Raw genomic sequence first — 25,063 nt, 5'->3', positions numbered from 1 at the left:
GACATCACCATGGAGATCAGAAGGAAGGATTTAAACAGCTCCGACAGCCCTGGGAGAAATCATGTGCCTTGAAACTGCCTTTTCAGGGATCAGAAAACTAGCACAGGACTAAAGTTATTACCTTGCATGCAGTCAAACCCAGTTCAACTTCCAGCACCACACAGGGTCCCCCTTGAGTCCCACCAGGATTGATTGATCAGTGATCTCAAGCACAGAGCCAGGAGTAAGCCCTGAGCTCTGATTGACAGATGTAGGCCAACACCAGTGGCCAAATTAATTCATTAAAAAATAAACTGATTTTTCAACCTCCACAAGTTCATGACTTCTAGCAAACTGGTGAGTTTTGCAGGGAGAAATCGCCCCTCACTTTCATCTGTACTGGTAAATTCCCCTCAGAGTGGACTTCCTAAGGCAGTCTGTCTCCTGTTCAGCCTTAGTGAGGAGGAAACAGGCGTTAAGAGAAATTATCCTATTATGTTGTTAGTTTAAAATCACTTAATAGGCATGATAGGAATAGCTATATTAAAGATGATCAGCTAATGTTCCTTTCCATAACCACAAATTAATGCTTTAAATGGTGCCTCTATTTAAAGGATTTTGATCCTTTGCAATCATTTCATGTGGGTTGTCTATGCAAGGGCAAAATTCATATTTACAGGCAGAGTCCCATGGTGCAGTGGAATCAATTTTCAATAACAATACCAATTTGGGGTACTTTTGAAGATCTCCATCAATACCATTTTCAAGTAGGAACCTATAGGATCTTTCTATACAGGCAGACGTAACATTAGAACCTCAAGTTCTTCCTAATAAGGGTGGAAGTACATCACTCTGACTTTACCTCTTAGCGTTTATAAATGGGGGGGGGGGGGGGAACTTGCTTTTTCCTAGAAAATGACTTTAACTTTTCATTTAAAATATTTGTCTCAAGAAAGATTTATTTGGGGGGGATGGGTGTTTGAATTTCTCTCTCTCTCTCTCTCTCTCTCTCTCTCTCTCTCTCTCTTTCTCCAAGTTTAAAGCAAATTTCATTTGGTTGCTTAAAGTTGTATTAAAAGTGAATGGAAACTAATTACCCCAACTGACTTCAACTCTGGTATTCCTCTCCCCCACCGTCCAAACCTCCTTTAAGCTAAATCTTAAATTAATGGTCTGGGGATGTAGCTCAGCGGTAGATGCCATGCCATGCCTGTGTGAGGCCTGAGTTTGACGCATGGCACTGCAAAATATATCAATTTTTTTTTATTTCAGAAAATAAACTTAGGTTGAAGATGTATGGGTCTGTTTCACTTACACGTTTTAAGAGAATGTTTCCATTGAACTGACTTTGCATTCAGGAAGTGAACTTGGAAATCTCAGCACTCCCAAGCTCTTGCTTACTGAGGGGGGGTGGGGGGGGGGAAGGAAATTTGGAGGCAGGAAGGTGGAGCTCTGGGCAGCTTGAGCCCAGTGTGGGCTGTATTTGATGTTCACAAAAGAATGGCCAGGGCGGGCGGGCGCGCGGTGCTGCTCAGCCAAGTGTGCATTTTCAAGTTACCCACAGTGCTTTCTATTGTCCTGCTTCTCAATTGAATGATGTCATGTTTCATTTAAGGCTCTCGGTGATGCCGAAGCTTGTGGTCGGCACACGAGGGTGGGGGGCGGGGGGGGGGGGGGAGAGGCAGGGAGAAAGTTGCAAATCAGGTTTCCGTCCAGCCTTTTGTGCGGTGGGGTTCCGCGAGATAAAAGCTGACTCATGCAATATTTCCAAGGAGCGAGCTGCGCGCACTTACGGGTAAGCGGCTGGTTTCACCTGATCGCGCTCCTCCTCCTCCTTCTCCTCCTCCTCCTCCAACCCCCTCCTCCTCCTCCTTCTCCTCCCCCTCCTCCTCCTCCTCCTCCTCCCGGGAGGGGTCACTGCATCAGCTGAAAGCAGGCGCCAGTGGTGGCTCAGCGGGGCCCCGGGAGAAAGAACTCACTCACGTGGAGGTGCCAGGGAGCCGATGCCCCAACTAACTTGTTCCTGCAAGTTCCCCGAGCAGCCAGAGCCTCCTCTCCGCCGTCGCCACGGTGAGAAACTGCACTGCGGGGCCGCCGCTGGGGTTCTTGGCTCCACGGGGCAGGAGATGCATTGTGAAGAGTTCTCCCCGACAGACAGCTAGCGGGGCGGAGATGCCCGCCTGCCACCTGAACGGCCTGGTGGAACGGTGGGTGGTGGCTTTGGGGTTTTTGCTTTTCTTGCCTCTTGTAGGACTGGGGCTGGATTTGAAAGTGAGATGGAGCTAGTGCAGAAAGAGAGCGGATGAACTGATTGTGCCCGGAGCGACTGCTGCAGGGCACGGAACACTCACTCAACCTTGTAAATGTGTGTTTCTGGGGAGGCTCCAGCAGATTTTTTTTTGGCTGGGGGAAGAAAAAGCAACGGTGGCCAGTTTCATGCTTAGCAACTGCAGGGATGAGATCCAGCGCCCTCCCGGTTCGGCGGGAACCAAAGTAGATTAAATGCAGTTTCCACTCTGGATGGTTCTGGGTAAGAACAACTTTTGTTAGGAGCAGTGATTGGGGAGAAAGAGGCGTGGGTTGCGTTAGGTGCCGTTTCCAGTTGGAATGGGATGCTATTTTGTTTAGTTCCTGTAAGTTGGGCAGGTTGATGTTTTTGAAAGGTGATTGGGAGTTGTGTTTGATAACCACGTACTGGACACAAAAATCATGATCTTCTTTTAAAATGTTTAAGTATGCAAGACAGTCTAAGGCTGTGATTTTGATCTTAAGTAGCTTTTTCGAGTGGCCAAAGTCGTACAGTTATTGACAAAAAGGGATGTTGATAGATAAGTATCCAAGGTGAGAGCCCTCTGTTTCCCTCCTTGATAAAAATCAATGTTAATATTTTATGCTGTATCCTGTCCATTTTTTCTAATATGAATAATAAATAGATGGCATTTTAAAGTCAAAATTCAGTTAACACTGCCTATAAACTTTCTAAACCAGCATCTCACTCTGTGGCTTGTCATGGTCATTTCCTATCGCCTTAGAGATGTGGAAACATGACCTTCAGTCTTTTCACATTGTGTGCCTACTATAGGGATTTATTTACTCAGATCTCTATTGTTAGACACTTTGAATTCCCTTCCTCCTTTTTCTTCCAGAAAATGTTTAGTGTGCTATCTACGTGGGGAGATTTATTTACTCAGCGAGCTATTGTTAGTCGCTTGAATTCTTGAATTTCTCCTCTTCTTCCTCCTCCTTTTTCTTTAAGAAACGGTCAGTTAGCTGCATGCCTCCTTCTGTGAAACTGAGTGTGGACAGTCCGGCGGGACCCTGTGTATCTGCCTGTCCTTGTTGCTGGCCTGAATGTCCACGCTTCGGGGTAGGTGCTGTTCAAAGGGAAGCCGAAGCATGGATTGTTATTTCATTTAAGAAAAAAGTAGAGATTCTCTATCTTTGGCAGTCGAAACACAGTTCATCATCCAAGAGTTAGAGAAGAGAATGGCTCAGTTGGGGTTACTGCTCGGGCGCTGAGCCTAGTTAGAGGGACAGTTTGGCGGTTGCTTCCAAGGACTTGGGTTTATTTCGCGGTTAAGGTCTTGTCCTGCAGGTTGGGTGGTACCAGGGGAAGTCATCAGTCCAGCTGCCCTCCTGCACTTGAGCAATAGACCAGTGACACAGGGATCACTGTGCAAAGTTCTTGGTGCAGGCCTAGGCCAGAAATGCAGTGCAAACCCTCTGCCCTCTGCCCTAAGGGAAATGTTAGGATGTTAGGTCATAGCTGGTCCTGTCCATGTGGTTGTCACTCTTCTCTCTCTCTCTCTCCCTCTCTCTCTCTCTTGCTCTCTGTGTGTCTCTATCACTCCCTCCCTCCTCTCTCTCTCTCTCTCTCTCTCTCTCTCTCTCTCTCTCTCTCTCTCTCTCTCTTCTCTCTCCTCCCTATATATATAGAAGCCCTCTTGGCACCTGTACTTCTGTGCTTTAAACATGAAGCTTATATCTGTTTCTTCTATGCTCTGTGTTGATAAGAATCTATAGCCAAGTACCGGAAAAAGTGGATTAGAAATCAGAAACTGTAGTCTCAGATTCACAGTTCAGCTTTGAGAAGTTGTCAAACCTCTCTGAGATTCTTCCCACCCCACCTTTATATATTTTTATAAAGTAACAATGTGTGTAAGTTAGCTTTGAGGCATTTTGTCTTGTTAAGAATATTTGGATAGGAGCTGGAGAGATAGCACAGCGGGTAGGGTGTTTGCCTTTCATGAGGCCGACCCAGGTTCCATTCCCAGCATCCCATATGGTCCCCTGAGCACCACCAGGAGTAACTCCTGAGTGCAGAGCCAGGAGTAACCCCTGTGCATCGCTGGATGTGACCCAAAAAGCAAAAAAAAAAAAAAAAAAATTGGATAGAGGGGCCAGAGCAGTAGTACAGCAGGTTGAGTGTTTGCCTTGCACATAGCCATCCAGATTTGATCCCCAGCATCCCATATGGTCCCTGAGCACCGCTAGGAGTAATTCCTGAGTGCAGAACCAGGAGTCACCCCTGAGCATGTTGATTGTGCTCTACCATAACCACCAATAAAATAAAATAAAAAGCAAATTAAAAAATATAATTTGGATATAGAGCATTAAAGCAGTGACAGATCATGGTAAGAGTAATCATCTGTTATAATAGGAAATTAGGCGGTTAAATCTTACTACAGAGCAAACCACTCAAAGCCTAGCAATGACTGGAAACACTCACATCTCTCTGGGCGCCTGTGAGTCAGGCCTTCAGGAGGGGCTTTGCAAGATGCTTCCGGCCCTGGGACTCAGGAAGTCATTCTTAGACAGAAGGGTCTGTCATCTCGAAGGCTCTCAGTCACGTCTAGAAACACTCCTCACAGGGCCTGAACATCATGGGGCCTTGAGTCTCTCTCTCTCTCTCTCTCTCTCTCTCTCTCTCTCTCTCTCTCTCTCTCTCTCCAGATCAACATGCGGTCTGTCTGGTTTCAGGGTGACCGGAAGTTTCCATCCTCAGGGCATCCCCTGCCCCCCAGACTGCTCTCTGTGCCCTCTGTCTACTTGCTCTGCATAGTACTTAGACCAGTATTTCTCAGTCTTTTTTTTTTTTAGACCATGGCACCCTTCTGACCTTGCTTCCTCTTCCACGCTCCCCCTTCCACCCTACCAGTTGGCACCCCCGCCCCCAGTCTCATACTCTGTCCTCCAATTTATATTTACAGGCACCAATTTTACCTGTGGCCCCCCTTGGGATATCCTTGGGGTCTCCAGGAACCAGATCGCCCCCAATTGAGAAATGCTGCTCTGGGATATCAGTGCCATGTTCACCAAGTCATGGTGGTGCCCTACCATGTCTGGGTTCCAATGGGAAGAAGAAAGAAGGGGAGGGATGATATCTAATGCTTGGGAAATAGTCCCTCTCTAAAACCTATATTTCCATTGGGGAGAATTTGACCATATGGCCTTTCCAATGGCAGGGAGCTGGGAAGTGTGTGCAGTGCAGACACAGTTGCTTAGAAGGAGTGGGTTTGGGTGGATGGTGGTGCTCTCTGAAATGCCTTACACAAGGAATAATTCAACTTGAACCTCCCCTCCCAGGTTTCTTTCGCCTTCCACATGAAACCAAAATCAACCCCCTCCTCTCCCAAAAAAAGCAATGTAAATGTGAAAACATGAGCATTTAGATAAGAAGCCTTACTGGATTTCCCCTTAGATCCATACTGTAATGTGTATGACCTCCAGTGTAGAGATTCTGTAGGTATTATTACTTAAATTATTATTATAATTTACAGATCACATTAGGCTTCACTCGCTGTCTGACTTCCCGCTCGGTTGCAGTAGTCATGGCCCCTTCGAGTCTCTGGCACAAACACAGTGAATTATCTGTTTGTATGTACCAGACTTTGACTCTTGAAAGAATCTTGATTCCCCACTCAATGCCTCACCTCTTCTGTGTTTGAACAACAGTATTTTTGTAAAACCTTTTTTCTCATTTTTATTCTCTTCTACATATACTCGGTTTACTGACCTCTCCATGTTCAGGACCTTTTTCCCCCTCTATAGCACAGCGGGTAGGGCAGTTGCCTTGCATGCAGCCAACATGGCCGACCCGAGTTCGATTCCTCCGCCCCGCTTGGAGAGCCCAGCAAGCTACTGAGAGTATCTCACCCTCACAGCAAAACCTGGCAAGCTACCCGTGACGTATTCGATATGCCAAACACAGTAACAAGTCTCACAATGTTACTGGGCCTGCTTGAGCAAATCGTTGAACAATGGGAGGACAGTGACAATGACAGTGATCCATTTTAGAAATTTTGTTTAGTTTGGGGGCAACACTTAGTGATACTGGATAATTACTCCAGATTGGTGGTTGGGGGTTACTCCTGGTGATACTCAGTCATAGAGTGCCCAAGAATTATACTTGAACCTCATGCTTGCAAAGCAAGAGCTCCTGGAATTTTTTGTTTGGGGGCTACACCTGGTGGGCTTAAGGTTTACTCCTGGCTCTGCACTCAGGGATTACTCCTGGAGATGCTCAGAGGATAGAATGGAATGTCGGGTATTGACCCCAGGTCAGCCTCATTCAAGGCAAATGCCCTAACTGCTGCATATCACTCTGGCCTTGGAATTTATTTTTAATGTACACAGAAGTCGCAAAGCTAGTCCAGCCTTTCTTCATGCCCATATCCCTTATTGTAAAGAACATCTTACACTGGTCAAGACAAGGAAACAGAGTTTATTCCTTACCCGTTACCAAACCACCACTAGTGTGAAAACCAAGTTCCCTATTTGATCCCTTTGAGCCTAGAGGAATAGTTGGAACTGTGTTCCTTGCCCTGCTATTTTTCAGGGTGCATACTGGTCTTTTCTAGAACCAAGCAGCAGAAATCCATGTTGCGCTCTGGTGGGGTTTTTTTTTTTCCATTGAACTGTCTGCTCTGATGAAGGTATGTCAGGGAATAGGACTCTCTCCCAAATTACCACTGTTGTCCTTGAAATACAGGGTAAGTCTGGAATAAATATTTCTTTCTTCTTCTGTGCTTGTTTTGGGGTCACACCCAGTGGTGTCCAGGGCTTACTCCTGGCTTTGTGCTCATGGATCACTCCTGGAGATGCTCAGGCAACAAAACGCAATACCAGAAATGGAACCAGGGTTGGCCACATGCAAGGCAAGCACCTTACCCCCCTGTATTCTCTCACCCCAAGCCAAGTCTGTATTTTATAACATTGACTTTAAAGTTTGAGTTGCTTTTTTTGTTTGTTTTTTTTGTTTGTTTTGTTTTTGGTCTTGTTTTGTGTTTTCATGATGACATCAGTTGTTTACAGCTTGCATGGGCATTGTGTGAAGTGAACTTTGCTGGCGGATAGAATCGCTCCTTGCTGGTTTTCGTCTCTCCCTGCCTCCCCTCTTTGAGTCATTCCCAGCAGTGGAATAAGGAACTACCTCCCGTTTCGTTATTCATGGGCCCTAAGCACAAGACATTCTCTTGGTTTCCCTGATTGTCCTGCCAAGTAACTCAGACTAAGTATTTGAAGACTAGAATAACAATGAATAGAATCTGGAAATCCTGCTTGTCCTCACCCCCTGCTGGGTGGGGAGGTTTTTCAGTCTCTCCTCTCCTGGATAGTCCTGGACAGGGAGTGTCTACTGTGGAACCAGCAAGTCCCCCCCACCCCTTCAGCATGTAAACACAGTGACAGGAAACGTGGGCCGAAGGGCCATGGAAAGTTCTGCTTTAACCCTCCAGCAGCCTGTGAGCCAAGAAATGCTGTTTTTCATTCTGGCAGTGACATTCCAAAGGAGAGCAATTAAAATAATGGGAGTTTGAAGAGCAAACAAAGAAAAGCTAAGGAATTAGAGCTTTCACCTAGAATCACAGGGCCCCATGCAGTGTGAGGCTGTCTCCGTGGAGCTGAATGGCTCGTTTCCTTTGTACTGATGATGGCACCAAAAGGATAAATACAATCCAATAAAACACAGAGCTATTTTATTGGATGCTCTTAGGCTTCTTGGTTTGCTGTCTCCTCTCTGTGTCCCTCTAGCCCAGCAGCCTTGGGTTTGGAAGATCCAGTGAGCCAAGCCCCACCCGAGGTGGAGTGCCAGCTTGTTTCAGGGTGCTAAAAAGATCCAGGGATGTGGGAACTAAATCCTGTTTGACAAGTTCTCAGAAGTTGCTTCTGTGTTTGGGACTTGGTGAACGAATGGGCTAGGAAAAAAGGAAAATAGCGAGTTTCCCTGATGTGAACACAGCTAACCATTGGGATTCACTGAGGGCAGGAAGAAAGTCTTCCCGCTCTACAGCTTTCTGTTACCTGAGGAGACCATTAATTAACCCTGCTGTGACTATACAGCAATAGTCTCCCAACTCCGTCTAAGGAACTCATAGCAGTAGTAGGTATGAGTGAACAGGGTGACAAAGTAAAAGTCAGAATCAGAGCCAGAGAAATAGTGCAGCGAGTTTACTTGTCTTGTATGCTGTGCACCCAAATTTGATGATCCCCAGCACCAAATATGGTTCCCCCAAGCTAGGAGTAAGCCCTGCCCAAAGAACTGGCGCCCGAGGGGGTTCAGGGGTTAAGGCCTTGCATGCAGCCAAGCCTAGTTCAGTCCCCAGCACAACATCTCATTCCCCGAGTACTGCTCAGTACCCCAGAGCACAGAGCCAGGAGGAGCCCTCTGAGCATCACCAGGTGAGTTCTTTCACTTGACAAGGAAAATTCAAAGATGAAATACTCAAGGACAGTAGAAACACAGGCCAGGGGGATTGGTCCACATTTGGAAGCCTGCCTCGGGTATCAGGTACTGGGAATGAAAGCAGAGAAAGGACTACTATGGGTATGGTAATTGGAAATGATCACTCTGCATGAGCTGAAAGTAGGTAAAGGAACAAATATGATAACCTCTTAGTATCTGTACGGCAAACCATAATGCCCAAAAGGAGAGAGAGAGAGAGAGAGAGAGAGAGAGAGAGAGAGAAGCTGCCTTCCATAGAGGCAGGCTGGGGTGGGGAGAGGGAAACTGGGGTCATTGGTGGTGAGAAATATATACTGGTGAATGAACAGGTGTTGGAACATTGTATGACTGAAATCCCATCATGAACAGCTTTGTAACTGTGTATCTCACAGTGATTCAGTTCAAAAACTAACCATTCATTACATTAAAAAAAAAACACTGAAATTCTGTAATTTTTGTATCGCTTCCTGATATTATTTGACAATGTTTATAAACTAAGAATAAAATAAAAATCATTTTTCACACAAAAAAACTCAAAGATGAGGGACCTGGCAGTTAGCACAGATCCAGATCCAACCCCAGTTAGATCTTCAGCATCGCACTCCCCCCCACCCCCACACACATACACCCAGCACCTGGGATGACCCGGGTGGTCCATATCCTCAGCCTTTCACTGAACCACTAGCCCAGTTAGCTGAGTATCCCCAGGAGTGCCTCCCAGGCTCCCAAGGACTTCTTGGAACATCCAGATTCAGTCAAATAAAGATAAACTTTAAATTGTATGTTCCTCTCCAGTCGATTATTAGGCAAGGATTAATAAAGAAGTACTCTTTAGTATTCTTTAGTGCTTAGTACTCTTTGGACTCTTGGAGAATAGCAACTACTTGGAGATTTCTACATCAGTTTTGTCTCACCAAAATACAATATGACACAAAAGTAGAATTCATTTTATGGAGACGGGCAAGTATTTGTGTGGCTGACTTTCTGGCCAAATCTGAGTGTGTTGGGGGGTGCCCCAGCAGTTCTCCAAAGACCATGTGGTATCAGAGATGTGCTATGCCTTTCAGAGTCAGCTCACCCATCCCAAATCACTGAAATCATTTTGAGGTTACTGTATGTAATCCACTCTTCCATAAATATTTTTCAACATGTCATTGATTAAAAAAATATATTAACATGAACTGAAGATGCCAGTGCAAAGATTATGTCTTATATGCATGAGACCTGGTTTCAATCCCCAGCAACACAAAAGGGGAGGGGGGGAGTTTGAAATTATTAATGAAGTAAGTGGAGTTTTTTTTTTAATTGAATCGCCGTGAGATACAGTTACAAGCTTTCATGTTTGAGTTGCAGTCGTATAATGATCAAACACCCATCCCTTCACTAGTGCACATTCCCCACCACCAATGTCCCCAGTATACACCCCCTTTTCTTACCTTTCCCCTGCTTCCATGGCAGATAATTTTCCCTATTCTCTCTCTCTCTCTCTCTCTCTCTCTCTCTCTCTCTCTCTCTCTCTCTCTCTCTCTCTCTCTCTCTCTCTCCCCCTTTTGGGCATTATGGTTTACAATACAGAGAAATATGAGAAATATGTGGAGTTTTATTTATTTTTTGTTTCTTTATTTTGGGGCCACACCCAGCGATGCTCAGGATTACTCCCGGCTCTGTACTCAGGAATTACTCCAGGCAGTACTCAAGAGACCATATGGGGTGCTTGGGATCAAACTTGGGTCAGCTGCATTCAAATCAGCACCCTACCAGCTGTACTATCTCTCTGGCCCTATGTCTGTGGATTTTTGTAATTGTTTCATATGATGTCTTTGAAACCTGATGTATTTTTTACACTTAAAACATAGCCTCGTTTAGACTGACTGCATTGGCTCAAATTCCTGCTGCATAGTGAACCCCGTGCAGCTTTCAGAGATAAATATTAATAATTGGTGAGTTGGTTGTGTGAGGAAAAGTAGACCAGACAGGGTTGAAATCTAAAATTATTTTGAGAGTGGTGAGAACAAGACTAGACAGTTTTTATGAGGTACATTTCCTTATGGAAGAAAACTATAATTATCTTCTAAGCAATGAATCAACATAAAAATGTTATCCATTAGCAAATGAAATCTCTTATTATATGCCATGATGTGCTCTAACTCTAAACGGTCCACTTCTGCCATTGGTAATTTGGGGAAGTATGTAACTTAGCCAGTACATTTGGCAAAATATTATGGAGACTAAGTATCTCGAAAATTCTATTTTGTAAAGCTCCTGGTTGCCAAGCCATTCAGCCAGTGGCAGTGGCTAAATTGGCCTGATTGGGAACATCTGAGCGTCCCTGGGGGCAGGACCCAACTCGTGGTTCTAATTGAAGATCCATTCATAAGAGGATCTTCTATTCACCTGGGAAGCTTTGTGATCTCCCCCTTGACAGTTTAAAAAGCACCATCAGGGGCTGGAGCGATAGCACAGCAGGTAGGGCATTTGCCTTACATGCGGCCAACCCAGGTTTGATTCCCAGCGTCCCATATGGTCCCCCAAGCTCTGCCAGGAGTAATTCCTGTGCATCGCCGAGCGTGACCCAAAAAGCAAAAATAAAATAAAAAAAGGCACCATCATTCTTAGCAGTCCCCATGAGCTCCTCTAAAACATTCTGCAATTTTATTTGGTTCTCTTTTTATCTTGTGTTGTGCCTGTGGCCATACAGCTTGGAGTGGGAGTGAAAGATAGTAGAGAAAAAAAAATGAGTTTCTCCATGGCTTGGAGGCCAACCACACATGCTAGGGGAAAGGAGAGCTCAGATAGAAAAGGGAACACCAAATAAAGGGTGTTGGGAGGATCCTCCCAGGATGGGAGATGCATGTTGAAAGTAGACTATGGACCGAACATGATTGCCACTCAATGCCTCTTTTGCAGACCACAACACCCAAAAGGAGAGAGAGAACACAGGGGATTGCCCTGCCACAGAGACAGGGGGGATGGGGGGATGGGGGTGGGAGGGATATTATCCATGGTGGTGGAAGATGGGCACTGGTGGAGGGATGGGTATTTGATCATTGTATAATTGAAACACAAACACAAAAATTTGTAAGTCTACAACTACACCTCATGATGTCTCACTAATAAAAATTTTTAAAAAAAAGAAATGAGTTTCTAGCACATCTGCTTTTCACTCTAGAGCGATATAGTAAGCAATGATAATATGGAATGGAAGGCTGATTGTTTACAAGTCAGAATAGTCAGAACTTGCCCTGGAAATCACGTATTCAGATCCATGGGGTAAATTCATCTAGACCTTTCCAGGGTGCCCTGGAGTTCTATACCTAATTTAGATTTGGTCCTAGCTTGTGCCTCAGTAGACCTTAGGGATCTAATAGAAATCCTGATTGGGGCCAGGCATGTGGCTTAGGGGTGAAAGCATATGCCTTGCATGCATGTGAACTGGGTTTCGTCTATGGCATTGCACTCAGTTGAAAGCATCCCTGATATACTTCCAAAATTTAGTGCCCATTTCTGAGTGGGAGAGTGGCCACCTGGTAACAGTTCTGGTGCATGGCAGACGGGGAGCAGGGCCTGTTATGTCTTCCGCCTCCACTGACCCATGTAGGACTTTCTCAACTGAAATGTGGGTTGCAGCCCACAAGTGGGCATGCATCCTTTACTGTGGGCATACTTAAATGCCTGGAGGCTTCTTGGATTTTTGCCACACCCAAATGGGACCAGACTTTCTAGAGCAAGTGCACTTTAATGACTAGAACCAATCCATGGTTTATAGGCTATAAAGTTGTTAGAGAGCAAGCAGAAAGCATATTGCAAAGGCTTTAAAAATTTGTGGCAAACAAGCCATGTGGCAGTGGTTATACTAGTCGTGGTTAAGTGACTCATTTCCTACATGTTTCTTACAATTCCTTATGGCTCTTTTTGTTTCTCTTCATAATTTTCATATTTGCATTTTAAGTTCACAGTATGATTTGCCGCGAATTTAAACTATCTAGAAGAGGCAAGATGATGACTTGATTTATTCAAATCAGAATCAATATTGCAGAAATATTAGTAGGTCCAGTTTGAACCTTACAACACAGTCAAAGCATGCTCCTTTTGGGGGAAAAATTATTGGGTTTATGTTTGTCCTATTATAGTTTTCCAGCTGTAAGTTGCCTTCTATTTTTTTTCTAAAAAATTGTGATTTTTTTTAGATTTCTTGCCGAAGAAAAGCAGCTTTCTTCATTTATCTCTTTCTAGTTGTTTTTGGTTTGGGGATATTTTGTGGTTTGGTTTGATTTGGGGGCCACACCTATTGGTTCTCAGGGCTTACTTTTGCTCAGTGATCACTCCAGGTGGGGCTCAGGGGACCATATGTGTTACTGGAGATTAAACCGGGGTAAGCCTCGTGCAAAGCAAGCGACTTGCCTGCTGTACTCTCTCTCTCTGGCCTCTTTTATCACTCCCTGGATCACATTCATTATGAAGCATTTTGTTTCCATAGACCTGGGATTTCACTGTTGCCTCCAATATTGAAAGGAATGGAAAGATAATGAAGTTCCTAGCGCAAAAAAAAAAAAAAAATACTGGCGCTTTGTATTGCTTCAGAATTAGATTCTGAGGGAAAACAGTGAAAGTACAGTGAGTAGGGTGTTTGCCTTGCATGCAGCTGACCAGGGTTTGATCCTGGCATCCCATACGGTTCCCTGAGAACCTCTAGGAGTAACTTCTGTGCAGAATTTGGTGTAACCCCTTAGCATCACCTGGTGTGGCTTCACTTTCTTTTCATTTAGAAATTTTTTTAATCATTAGCTTCTGAATGTTTTACTAGCACATGACTTTCTGGAGCTAAGATACAATTTTCTGTGGGTGTTGTCACCTTTTGACTGGAGAGATTCTAAACACTTAGAGCCCTGTTTCTTTAAAGTGCTTTACTTTATGGGGGCAGACATGGAGTACAGTAGGTAAGGCAATTTGCCTTGCATGTGGTAGAGACCAGTTTAATCCCGGGCACCCCGAAAGGCTCCCTGAGCACTGCCAGGAGTGATCCCTGAGCACAGAGCCAGGAATAGCCGCTGAGCCTCACAGGCTATGACCCAAGCTCCCCCAAACACACACAATTTTATAATTAAAGAATAAACTAATTACCCTGTGCCCTGGAAAATAGGTCTGGAGTTCAGCCCCATAGGGCAAATCTGACTCCAACTGAGTCATCTTTGAGGCAGCCCTGAAGTGCCGACCCCGACCAGTGGACCCATGGCCTTGGAGATGCGCAGGCGCAAATTGAGGGTACCTGGGAGCACCTGGCCCTGCTCCCCAGCCCTCTCCCGGAGGATGGGACGGTGCTGGGCGGACTCCACCTTCGCTCTGCCACCTCTACCTCTCCCTCCACGCCCACTGGCTCCCTGGTGCAGATATTGCCCGGGATTCGCTTTTCATCTCTTCCATAGAATTTGGAAAGCCTCCTTGACCTTGCCTCTCTTGCTCTTCTCCTGTCTCGATTGCATACAGATGTGCAGCCGTCGCTTCACCAAGCGCCCTCAGCTGTGACCGAAATTGCAGCGCCCGCGCCCGCAGCCAGGTGTGGCCACTGCCCAGCGCGGAGGACCATGGAGCTCTCGGACAGCGACCGCCCCGTCAGTTTCGGCTCCACATCGTCCTCGGCCTCTTCCCGGGACAGCCACGGCTCGTTTGGCAGCAGAATGACCTTGGCATCTAGCAGCCACCTGGGCCTGTTCCCCCAAGATAAGGAAGCCGGGGCCATCAAGCTGGAGCTGGTACCCGCCAGACCCTTTTCCAGTAGCGAGCTGGCTCGGGACAGCCCCTCGGGGCCACCGGGCGCCCAGGAGGGCGGTGAAAAGCAGCCCAGGACACCCTGGAGGGCGGAAGCCAACGGGATGGCCAAAGCCAGTGCTCAGTCAGCCGCCAGTCCCAAGCTGCTCTATGTGGATCGAGTGGTCCAGGAGATTGTGGAGACCGAAAGGACGTATGTGCAAGATCTGAAAAGCATCGTAGAGGTAAGGCGGGCGGTGGGCAGGGTGATGTGCTTGTGACTGTCGCAGGTGGGGCTGTCTCCTACAAGGAAGTGTCCATGTTCAAACAGACCAGAACAGCAGAGGAAATCGAGCCATGTACTCAACCATGTGAAAATCCTTGGGGGCGAGCCTTATTATTCATTTATTTTTTATGTAGGAGTAGGGCTTCTGTTTATTCAGCCATTGATTAAACTCATTGAATTGAGCATGAACTGTACATTACTTTTTTTATTCAGTATATCAATTTTATTTTATTTATTATTATTATTATTATTATTAAATCACCGTGAGATGCAGTTAAGAAGCTTTCCTATTTGAGTTTCAGTCATACAATGATCAATCGCCCAACCCTCCAGCAGTGCACATTCTCCACCACCAAGGTTCCCGGTATCCTCCCCCTCATCCCACCTCTCCGCCTGCCTCTGTGGCAGACAATTTCCCCCATACTCTGTTTTATATTGCTTGTTATGAATAGCATAAGATGTCACATGACCACCAGAGCGACCGCATGCTCCTGGAATTCTAAACTTTTAGATAATTAGGGTCTGGAGAAATCTCTGTAGCGAGCTGCTCAGTATGGAGATTCCTTTGTGTGTCTCTGGTTCATGGCCGTTAAGGAGCTTAAGTAGCAGCCAGAGGAAGTTTGTGGGCGTGGCTTCCAGGGTCCCATGGGAATGGCAGGGATGGGGGATAAGAAGGACCGGACCATCCCCTACCCCTTGAAGCCTGGAGTTTGCCGTCTTCTCATTGGGTTCTGAAAGTTGGGGGCCATCAGGGCCTCGGGGCAAGTCTTTGCATTGATGAGGTGATTCTGTGTTTGAAGCGAGGATGATGAAGTAGGGAACCAGAGAGAGAGAGAGACAGAGAGAGAGAGAGAGAGAGAGAGAGAGAGAGAGAGAGAGAGAGAGCAAGCCCTTAAAGATGTGGAACACAGGCTTTGCTTTTGAGAGGCCCAGGATCCATCCCCAACACCACATGGTCCCCTGAGCACTGCTGGGAGTGACCCCTAAGCCGAGCTTGAAGTAACACACCGAGTGCCATCGGACGTGGTTAAAAAGACCAAAACAAGAAGAGGGGTGTTGATCTAAGATCAAGAAGGTAGTTCAAGGTCTATGATACATGCTAGTGGCCCGGGTTCAAGCCCTGGCACTCCTCTGAGCACTGCTGGCTATGGCTCAAAAGTCAAAAAGTGAGGGAAAAATAGAACGATGCTGTGACTGTGTTTGCCAGTACGTTGAGCTCATCATTTCTACCCCAGGATCTGTGTTGTGTTCATCAATCCTACACCATGACCTCAGGGGCTTTGGGGGTTGAGCTGAGTGGCAAGCTAGAAGATGCTATTTGCCAATGAGCTTGAAAACTCCGTTATAGAAGATTCTCTGCTGGTGGTGGGTGTTTGGGAGAAAGATGGAAGGGTGGAGAAAGTCATGAGTTTTGTCTTTTCGTGAACATGGACCTTCCTGTTCATCTTCACAGTCCACAAACCTGAAAAGATCACTTGACTCAACTCATATGCCCCCTCACTGACTCCGAGATTTCAGTTACTGACTTGGCTTTGGTGTATAGATCATTCTTCAAGGACAAAGTGAGAAATTACCACGACAGCTCAGGTGTAATTCATTCTCATTGATTAACTATATTAATATTTCAAGGGCGTAAGTGTTCATCTATTATAACGCTGTATGTGGGCTGGGAGATAGTTCAAAGGGCTGGAGTGCATGCTTTGTTTGTGGGGGCCCTGGATGCCCCCCCCAAGTAATGAGCCTGGAGTAGCCACTGAACTGGGTGTGATCTCCCATAAAGCAATAAAAATACCAGCCTCAAGTCTGGAGAGAAAGTATAGGGACTAAGACGCTTGCCTTGCAGGCATCTTATCTGGGTTCAGCCCCTGGCGTCACATGGTCCTCCCCAGAGCATCACTGGATATAGCCCTGGGGACCCCTGAGTGCTTGCAGGGTAACTTGGGTAATCCCTACATCCCTTGAACTAACTGTAGGACCCAAGCAGCACCATATCCTCAGGCTCTTATTGTCTGAGTAATGCCAGAAGGGCTCGGAGGCCTCTAAGGACAGTTTGGAAAGATTAAAATTAAAAAATTTAACAATTGTAAAAAAGCTATAATCACTTTGCTACCTAGTAACATATCAAAATGTCTCTCAGTTGCCCACTTTCTGTTTCTGACTTTTGATCTCATATATGTTCCAGAGTATAGTAGAACATTTGCTGATGTGCACATTTTTCACCAAGTATGTGCATTCTTACAGCTTGAGAAAAAAATTCTAAGGCACAACTGTGTGTTGAGTTTCACAAATTCGACCCTGTTGGCTAAAAATAGCTATGACCTAACTTCCCAGTAAAAATAGAACAATTAACTGATGCTCAACCCAAACAATATGTGATCCCAAATGTAGACGAATCCAAGCCAATTTTTTTTTCATTTCAACAATGATGTCATTTGTACTTGAGAAAAAAAATACCTGTGAAATTGCCAAAAACTTTATAACCTCTTGGAGAACTTAAGGCTGTCAGAGATTTCTTTGGCCTATCTTATTTTTCCCTATCTTTCTTTCTTAAAATATTTTTTCAGGGACTGGAGAGATAGCACAGTGGGTAGGGCATTTGCCTTGCATGCGGCCGACCCTGGGTTCAATTCCCAGCATCCCATAGGGTCCCCTGAGCACCGCCAGGAATAACTCCTGAGTGCAGAGGCAGGAGTAACCCCTGTGCATCGCCAGGTATGACCCAAAAAGTAAAAAAAAATCAATATAAAAAAATTAACATACCTTTAGTTACTGAACTGGTATTTCAGAAAGACTTTTTTTTTTTTAATTTTTGGAGACTAATTGATGGCTTAGATAAAAAGAAGTAAAATAAGAAAGAAATAGTCGGGGAGTAGTTCCAAGGGCCAAGCCTAGTCTGCATGTGGAAGCCCCAAGTTCAATCCTGATGCCACATGGTCCCCCTGAGATCAGACTGGCTGGGTCAACCCTTGAGGACAACTGGGTGTGGGAAAGGAAGGAAGGAAGGGAAGGAGGAGAGAGAAGACGAAAAGAAAAAGAAAGCCCACTTTCAAAAGGAAAGAGGTTGGTTTTGTTTATTTGTTTTGCCCTTTTGGGTCATCCCCTGTGATGCTCAGGAGTTAACTCCTGGCAGTGCTCAGGAGACCATATGGGATGCCAGGGATCGAACCCAGGTTGGCCACATGCAAGGCAAACTTTCTGTATTATTTCTCTGGCCCTGAAAAAAGATTTTTTTTCCTTTGTCCATTTATTAAGTGAGCCCAGCAAGCTACCAAGAGTATCCGCCTGCATGACAGAGCCTGCCCACTAGCCATGGCATATTCGATGTACCAAAAACAATAACAACAAGTCTCACAATGAAGACGTTACTGGTGCCCGCTCGAGCAAATGGATGAACAACAGGATGACAGTGCTACAGTTTTGCACTAGGGGAAACAGAAATTTTCCTTAAAGAACCGGGTAGTAAAGAGTTAAGGCTAGAGGTTTTCAAATCAGTTGGGCTTATTATCCAAGAAGCTATTCAGCACATCCTCCCCCCCCCACCCCAGAAATCTACCTTCTATGTGTGAACAAACAGAACCCCTTCCACCATCAGCCATTGCAGCAGCATCCCCCCTGGAAATACTTTGGAAAGTGTTGGTTCAACTTCCGGGGCCTTAGGCATTATGTCAATGGATAGAAATGAACATTCCAGTTAAACTTTAGGGCTGGATTCCACCAAAGCCAACCCCTATCTTAGAATATGTCTGTGATGAATTAACCACAAAGTGAGGCTAATAAAATAATCACTGCCTCATCGGGTTCTTAGGAGGTTTAAATTAGCTGAGAGATGGCAAAGGCTTGCAGCTGTGACATGGGGAGAGAAGGTGATAAATGGGAAATCTCATCATCACCGTCTTCCCTTGAATTTGCTGGTTCAGCGCAGTAACCAACACTTGGTTGCGCATTCACTTATACACTCAGAGAATCGGCTTGGTCCATTCACTGCAACTAGAATGTAACTGGGGGAAAAATAAATGGGTGATGCCCACATTATTAGCACTGTGGTTCAATTGAAAGCAGGTGACTTCACCAGTGCCCACGGTTTTCTCCAAAGCAGGATTGTCAATGACCTACTGTGATCAGCCTCTGCCATACAGATCTCCCTTATAGTTGATTTCTTCTTCTTGACTGGGGGGAGGGGGTGTAGGAATTTTCATAGACTCTTGGCCAACTGGGCCCAAAATTCAGTATGAGGACCTACAGGTGTGGTGCTAAGGGGACCGTGAGGTGTTGAGGATCAGACATGTTCAGCTACATGCCAACCATGCACCTTAACCCCCATATTGTCCTTCTGGCTTTATAATTTTCAAAGCAGGTATGTTGAGGTGTTGGGGTGGGGGGGAGCAGTCTGTGTTAGAAAGATAACTCTGAATCACATCTCATTTATGCAATAGCAGGGTGTCAGTTTTCTGCACTCCGCTTTACTGAATCCCATCTGATGAACAAGCTTCCATAGTCATTTCCTTCGCAAGTGGTACAATTAAATCTTAAACCCTATCCCTAAGCCGTCCTCACAGCTCAGGTTTAGATTTTGTTTTTGGAATTGATGAATAGAAATATCCTTGTGAAATATCATTGATACGCACACTGATTTCCTAGCCGTCATGCAGTGTCTTCACATGTGATCAGATAATCCCCAGCGTCATCAGAGTATTATTTTAAAGAAGAGGCCCTATAAAGTTACTTGCAGGATAGGAGTCACAGATGTTGGTTGCACATGTGAAAAAGATTATATGCCTTTCTTCCCCAAATGTACAGGCACTGTATTAAAATAATTCCATATATATGTGAATGTATATATATATATATAGAGAGAGAGAGAGAGGGGGGGGGGGGGGGAGAGAGGATTTTTTCCCTTTCCCAGGTCATTAGCTGTCCAGACATGAATTCCCGATGCTTTCTGAAAATTAATGGAAAATATTATGGTTCTTTTCTTGGAGGGGAAAGTGGGATGGTTTGGGCCATGCCCGGCAGTGTTCAGGACTTCTGGTTCTGCACTCAAGGATCACGTCTGATGGGACTCCATGTGTGGTTTGGGGATTGACTCTTGATCAGGCACATTCAAGACAAGAGCCATCTGTCCTGCACTCTGTCTCCCGTCCCTGGTTCTTACTCCTTTTTCTCTTTTGGGGGGGTGAGGGTTGGGGTAGGGAGGAGTCAGGGGAGGCCACATCCGGCAATGCTCAGGGGTTACTCTTGGCTGTGCACTCAGGAATCATTTCTGGTGGTGCTCTTGGGGAAAGGGACGGGGAAGGTGTATATGAGATGCTGGGGATCAAATCATAGTTAACTGCATGCAAGGGGAGTACCCCACCCCACTATAGCTCTGGTCTCTCCTATTGCTCTTGATTTCTCTTGTTCTTCCTAGATCCTCTCTCAGGGTCCAGACTGGATTCTCCATCTTCTGCGGCTTCACCCAACACCATAGCCATTTACTTTTGTACATTTTACACTTCAAACACAGAGAACACTGTGGCTTGGACTATCCTTCACATCGTAACAATGGAGCTAGCATGCCCATTTCTACATAGGGGTTCTAGTAATGTTCATATGTACTGTACTGTACTCCCATTGTTCATCGATTTGCTCGAGCAGGCACCAGTAACATCTCGCAATAAATTGTGAGACTTGTTGTTACTGTTTTTGGTATATCGAATACATCACGGGTAGCTTACCAGGCTTTGCCATGTGAGCGAGATACTCTTGGTAGCTTGACAGGCTCTCTGAGAGGGGTGGAAGAATCAAACCCTAGTCAGTTGTGTGCAAGGCAAACGCCCTACTTGCTGTGCTATCACTCCAACCCAAAAAAGATAGTCAATATGAAAGCAATTTTTGAAAGTTAGCATGGGGGAGGCAGAGAGTCAGCACAAGAGTTAAGGTGTTTTTCTGGCATATGACAGACCCCCGTTCAATCCCTGGCACCACATATAGTCCCCTAAAGTTATCCCTGAGCATCGAGTCAGAAGTAAGCCTTGAGCATCACTGGCTGTGGCCCAAAACACAAAAGAAAATTAAAAAGTTAGCTCTTCCCCTGGCCTTGGCTGATAGACTTTGAAATGACAAGGAACAGAAGAGGCAGAGACAGCTCAAGGGTACCCCCCTGTCTCCAGCCAGCTCAGAGGGGCCGCACAACACTGAGGGTATGGCAGTGGTCTTGGTGACTCTGGAATCCTTTCAAAGAAGCAGATGGTTAGGCGTGGAAGGACTGTCCATGTCTCAGGCGCTCTTTCCTGCAGCCGTTGGAAGGACAGTTTTGTGTGGGCATTGCCGGGATTGGGCGCGTAGGTGAAGAGACTTGGCAAGAGGAGAAAAGAAGGTTCTGGAGAGGGCGAAGCCACGGGAAAGTGGTGAGCCACCCTAGAGTTCTTGCTGGCTTTGGATTCGCAGCTGTCTTCATCTGTACTTTCTCTTCGGTTGAAGTAGCCTTTATTATCCCGACACTATTTACGAGATTCATTTCAAGTTGTGAGACTACTGAGGGGAAAATATGATGAATGCATCTGTGTAGGATTTGGCAAGGAGAGTTGTAATGAAGGCTGATTGTGTGGGTGGATTTAATAAAGATCCTGCTCTGTAGCAGTTGGCACAGTTGAGTGTCCTTTTTTCTTTTATGGGACTTTTGAGCACCGTGCTTGAATGTGTCTCCTTAATTTTGCCGCCAAGGGCTTTTATCCTAAGGCGTGGAGGAGATCTTCTTTAAAAAACCATTTAGGTTCTGTGATCATTTAGAAGCCAATCTGTTCCATTGCTTGCTTCTGGCACGGGGGCTGTTCCTCGGTGGGGTCATCTACTCCTCCTGTACAGACCCCTCCCGGATCTCACTCTGCTCATTTCCATGTCTCTGCTGTTGTTCAGGGCATTATTAGAACTCCCCGCCCTCCCCACCCAAACTGTCTCCCAATCTCAACAACAGGGAGAACTGCGAAGGTGCGAACTCAGGGATTTTGCAGGTTCACCTCCTCTATCCCTCTGAAGCCAAGTACAGGGAAGGAGGGGCAGGAGCTGTTCTTCCTCTTCCCTCCCTTCCTGATGGGTTTGCCTGCTTTGAATATATTTGCCTCATACCTTCTCGTTGATTGCTAATGAGCAATAAAAGTGCAGCCTGGGACACTTCTGGGGCCAAGTCGGCTTGTTACCACTCAATGGCTAATGGATCACCAAAAAAAAAAAAGTTTCTGTGAAAGAAAACTTGTGAAAATTCATATCTGAATTCATATCTGTGGCTTACCCAATATGCCAAATACCAGTAATAATGAAGGGTCTTATTCTCCTAACTCAGAAAGAGCCTTGAATATGGCACTTTTTTTTTCTTAAATCTCAGGGCTAGGATAAAGGAGACATTACTGGGGCCTGCTCGAGGCAATCGACGAATAACAGGATGGTCGTGATCGTGGTCGTGATCTGATCATGGGGATATTAAGTCCTTGTCTGGGGGGTTTATTAAGCTGTTGTTGCTAGTTAAGCCTTCTGTGATAATGCTTTTGTTGACGGTGCTTAGTTGGCTTCTACATTATGTCCCCATCCAATCCGGTGCACTCCTATTTGGATGTTAGTGTTGTAAAGTTTGGAGATGTAGACAGGTCCCATATCTGATTATGGAAGTGTCATCTCTGAGTTCCTGCTAATCCTGATTGTGACTTGCTTTACAAAGCTCGGAACTGGGACAAATAATCTACAGAAATCCAGAATATTTAACTGAGCAGTCCAGAAGCATGGCAGGTGCTGTTGGGGTGCGAATGTGGCTCTGGGTGGGCCTTTTGTAGAGTGGGAACTTCATCCACCCCACCTCATAACATGACCCCAGAATTTTCCCAGGCTACACTCTTTAACTGTAATTAATATCTGAGAACCTCCCCTCTACCTGGGGCTGGAGTAAGTACTTACATCCTCACTCACCGCCCCATCTTAAAGGTGTTGTTTATGTTTTCCCATTTTAGCCCGAGAGTGCTGAATCTACACACCATTAAGAGTAAGAATGAAAATACTTAAGAAAATAAGAAAGGTTTCGAATGGTGCTTGCCGTTAAGATGAGGGTTGGGTGTGTGTTGACATGCAGTTTCTCATTGAGCTCTTGGAACTGATTCACGTCCTCATAGCCTCTTATATTCCTCCCTCCCCTCTTCTGTCTCCGTCATCCCCTTTTTTGTCTTAATTGCCTCCCTCTTTTCTGTAGCTATTCATGCCTACCCACATGTCCTGCCAAGAGGACTCTGGAATCATCGACTGCCATGGGATAATGTTTCAGTGTAGAGAAAGTGCTACTGGGTCTTGCAGACTTCAAAGGCAGGGTTGGTGCTTATCTTGCTGGTAGCAAAGAGACCTTGTGTGTTGAAGGGAATCAACGGGGATAATGGACTTAAGCTGTCAGACACCTCCTAGAATCATGCTTGAAAGCTGCAAGTCTCAGCCACGTGGATAGTGTTTCTAAGGAAACTGAATGTCCTCCTTATTATTTCTGAGCCCTTATTTTATACTCACTTCCATAGCCTTTTTGAAAAGCCAAAATAAAAAATGATAAGCACCAAGGGAAACAGTAAGCAATGAAAACTCAAAGTGTGAAAATCACTCTAACACATTCTTAAGCCATATACTCCTTACCAAATCAACTAAAATCCTTGTGGGCACTTTTCCTTAAGAAGTGGAAATCTTGGCACTGAAACAACAGCCGGTAGGGCTCTTGCCTTGCATGCATCTAAGCTAGGTTTGATTCTCAGTACCTCCTATGGTCCCCTGAGCATCACTAGGAGTGATCTCTGAGCACAGAGGCAAAAAATAAACCCCTAGGATCTCTAAGTGTGGCTGGCACTCCTAAAAGAGGTAAAAGTCCAATAGCGTCTTTTCAGGGGTGACCTTGTCAGTGATAGTTTACTCATTGTTTACCTTCACTGGAATACAGTTTTCAAATCACTGAGAACTTTGTAGCACTATCCTAATGCTCATCATTGGTGCCGTAATTATGGATGGGTGAGGCTTCTCGTCAGCCTGACAGGTCCCATATCTGATTATGGAAGTGTCATCTCTGAGTTCCTGCTAATCCTGATTGTGACTTGCTTTACAAAGCTCGGAACTGGGACAAATAATTGAGGTCAATCTAAGGATGCTCAGAGTATAGGAGTCTCTGAATCTAGCACTATAGGATATTCAGACCAGACTGTGAGAATTCATGACTCGAGAGAAGTTTGGAGGTAGACTGTTTATAGTAACCTGATCACATGTCTAAGATCCTAGAAAGCAGAATCCGAAGAAAGGATGAGCTACATGAGTTCCAACATGCCTACAATTGGTTCTGCCCTTATGTGACATGTAATATCAGTGTTCCTATAAATCTCTCCCCATGCAGAATCACAGGGAGAAGAGGAAGCAGGGCTTGTAGGGGAAAGGGGTTCTGGGCACAGCACCCCAAATCATCATCAGTGGCTGGGGAGATAGTACAGGGGTTAAGCACTTGCTTTGCGTGCAGCTGACCCTAGTTCGATACCTGGTACCACATACTGTCCCTGAGCACAGAGCCAGGAGTAAGCCTTGAGCACCTATGGCTATGTTTTCTGGTCAAAAAAATATCAATAACATTTGAAAAAGGACAGAAATCCAAGAAGAATAGTGATCCATTCTAAACATGTTAAATGTTAGACTTGATTCCTGTAGTAAATATTACTGTTCACCTTAGGAGAACATGCAGTGGCTTGGAATAAAACCCTGGGCTGGAGTGATAGCACAGCGGGTAGGGCATTTGCCTTGCATGTGGCCGACCCCAGTTCGATTCCCAGCATCCCATATGGTCCCCTGAGCACCACCAGAAGTAATTCTTGAGCGCAGATCCAGGAGTAACCCCTATTCAGAGCCAGGTGTGACCCAAAAAGAAAAACCCGGAGTTAAAGCATGTGCCAGTCCCCACGCCTTCCCCTCTTTATGTGTGAATAAGAGAAGGAGGTTGGGGGAGCACTGTAGGGAAGGTGCTTGCTTGCCTTGCAGCCAGCCAGCACTAATTCCAATTCCCAGCCCTATATACTGTCCTCCAGAACCACCAGGGAGCATCCTGAGCAGAACCAGGAATAGCCCCTGAGTACATACAAAAGAAGAGAGAAAAAGGAGGGGAAAAGAACTATAAAAGGGGAAAACAGAGCTTCTATGGTTCCCAGACTTATATCGCCTTCCAGCCCCCTTTTCAGAAAAAATATTATTAGGCAATAATTATAGATCTTGAAATCTACCTTTTTTCAGTGAACACACAGAAAGCATCCCCAGTTGCACCACGTGAGTCTACTACAGTCCCACTCCAGGATCTTTCCAGC

At 45.6% G+C, this 25,063-nt stretch overlaps 1 protein-coding gene across 1 annotated transcript in view; it reads left to right on the top strand.

Moving 5' to 3' along the window:
* The first annotated feature begins 1,914 nt into the window (after positions 1-1,914).
* The window catches only part of PLEKHG1 (pleckstrin homology and RhoGEF domain containing G1), a 125,518-nt gene continuing 102,369 nt past the window's right edge, over positions 1,915-25,063 (top strand). The window contains exons 1-2 of the mRNA XM_056126018.1: positions 1,915-2,049; positions 14,186-14,691. Coding sequence (XP_055981993.1) covers positions 1,983-2,049; positions 14,186-14,691 — 573 coding nt within the window. The 5' untranslated portion in view covers positions 1,915-1,982. The remainder of the gene's footprint in view (positions 2,050-14,185; positions 14,692-25,063) is intronic.

Source organism: Sorex fumeus, unplaced genomic scaffold (genome assembly GCF_029834395.1).
Source record: "Sorex fumeus unplaced genomic scaffold, SorFum_2.1 ptg000061l, whole genome shotgun sequence".
NCBI classification, from domain to species: Eukaryota; Metazoa; Chordata; class Mammalia; order Eulipotyphla; family Soricidae; genus Sorex; species Sorex fumeus.
This window is presented reverse-complemented; position numbering and strand designations above follow the sequence as displayed.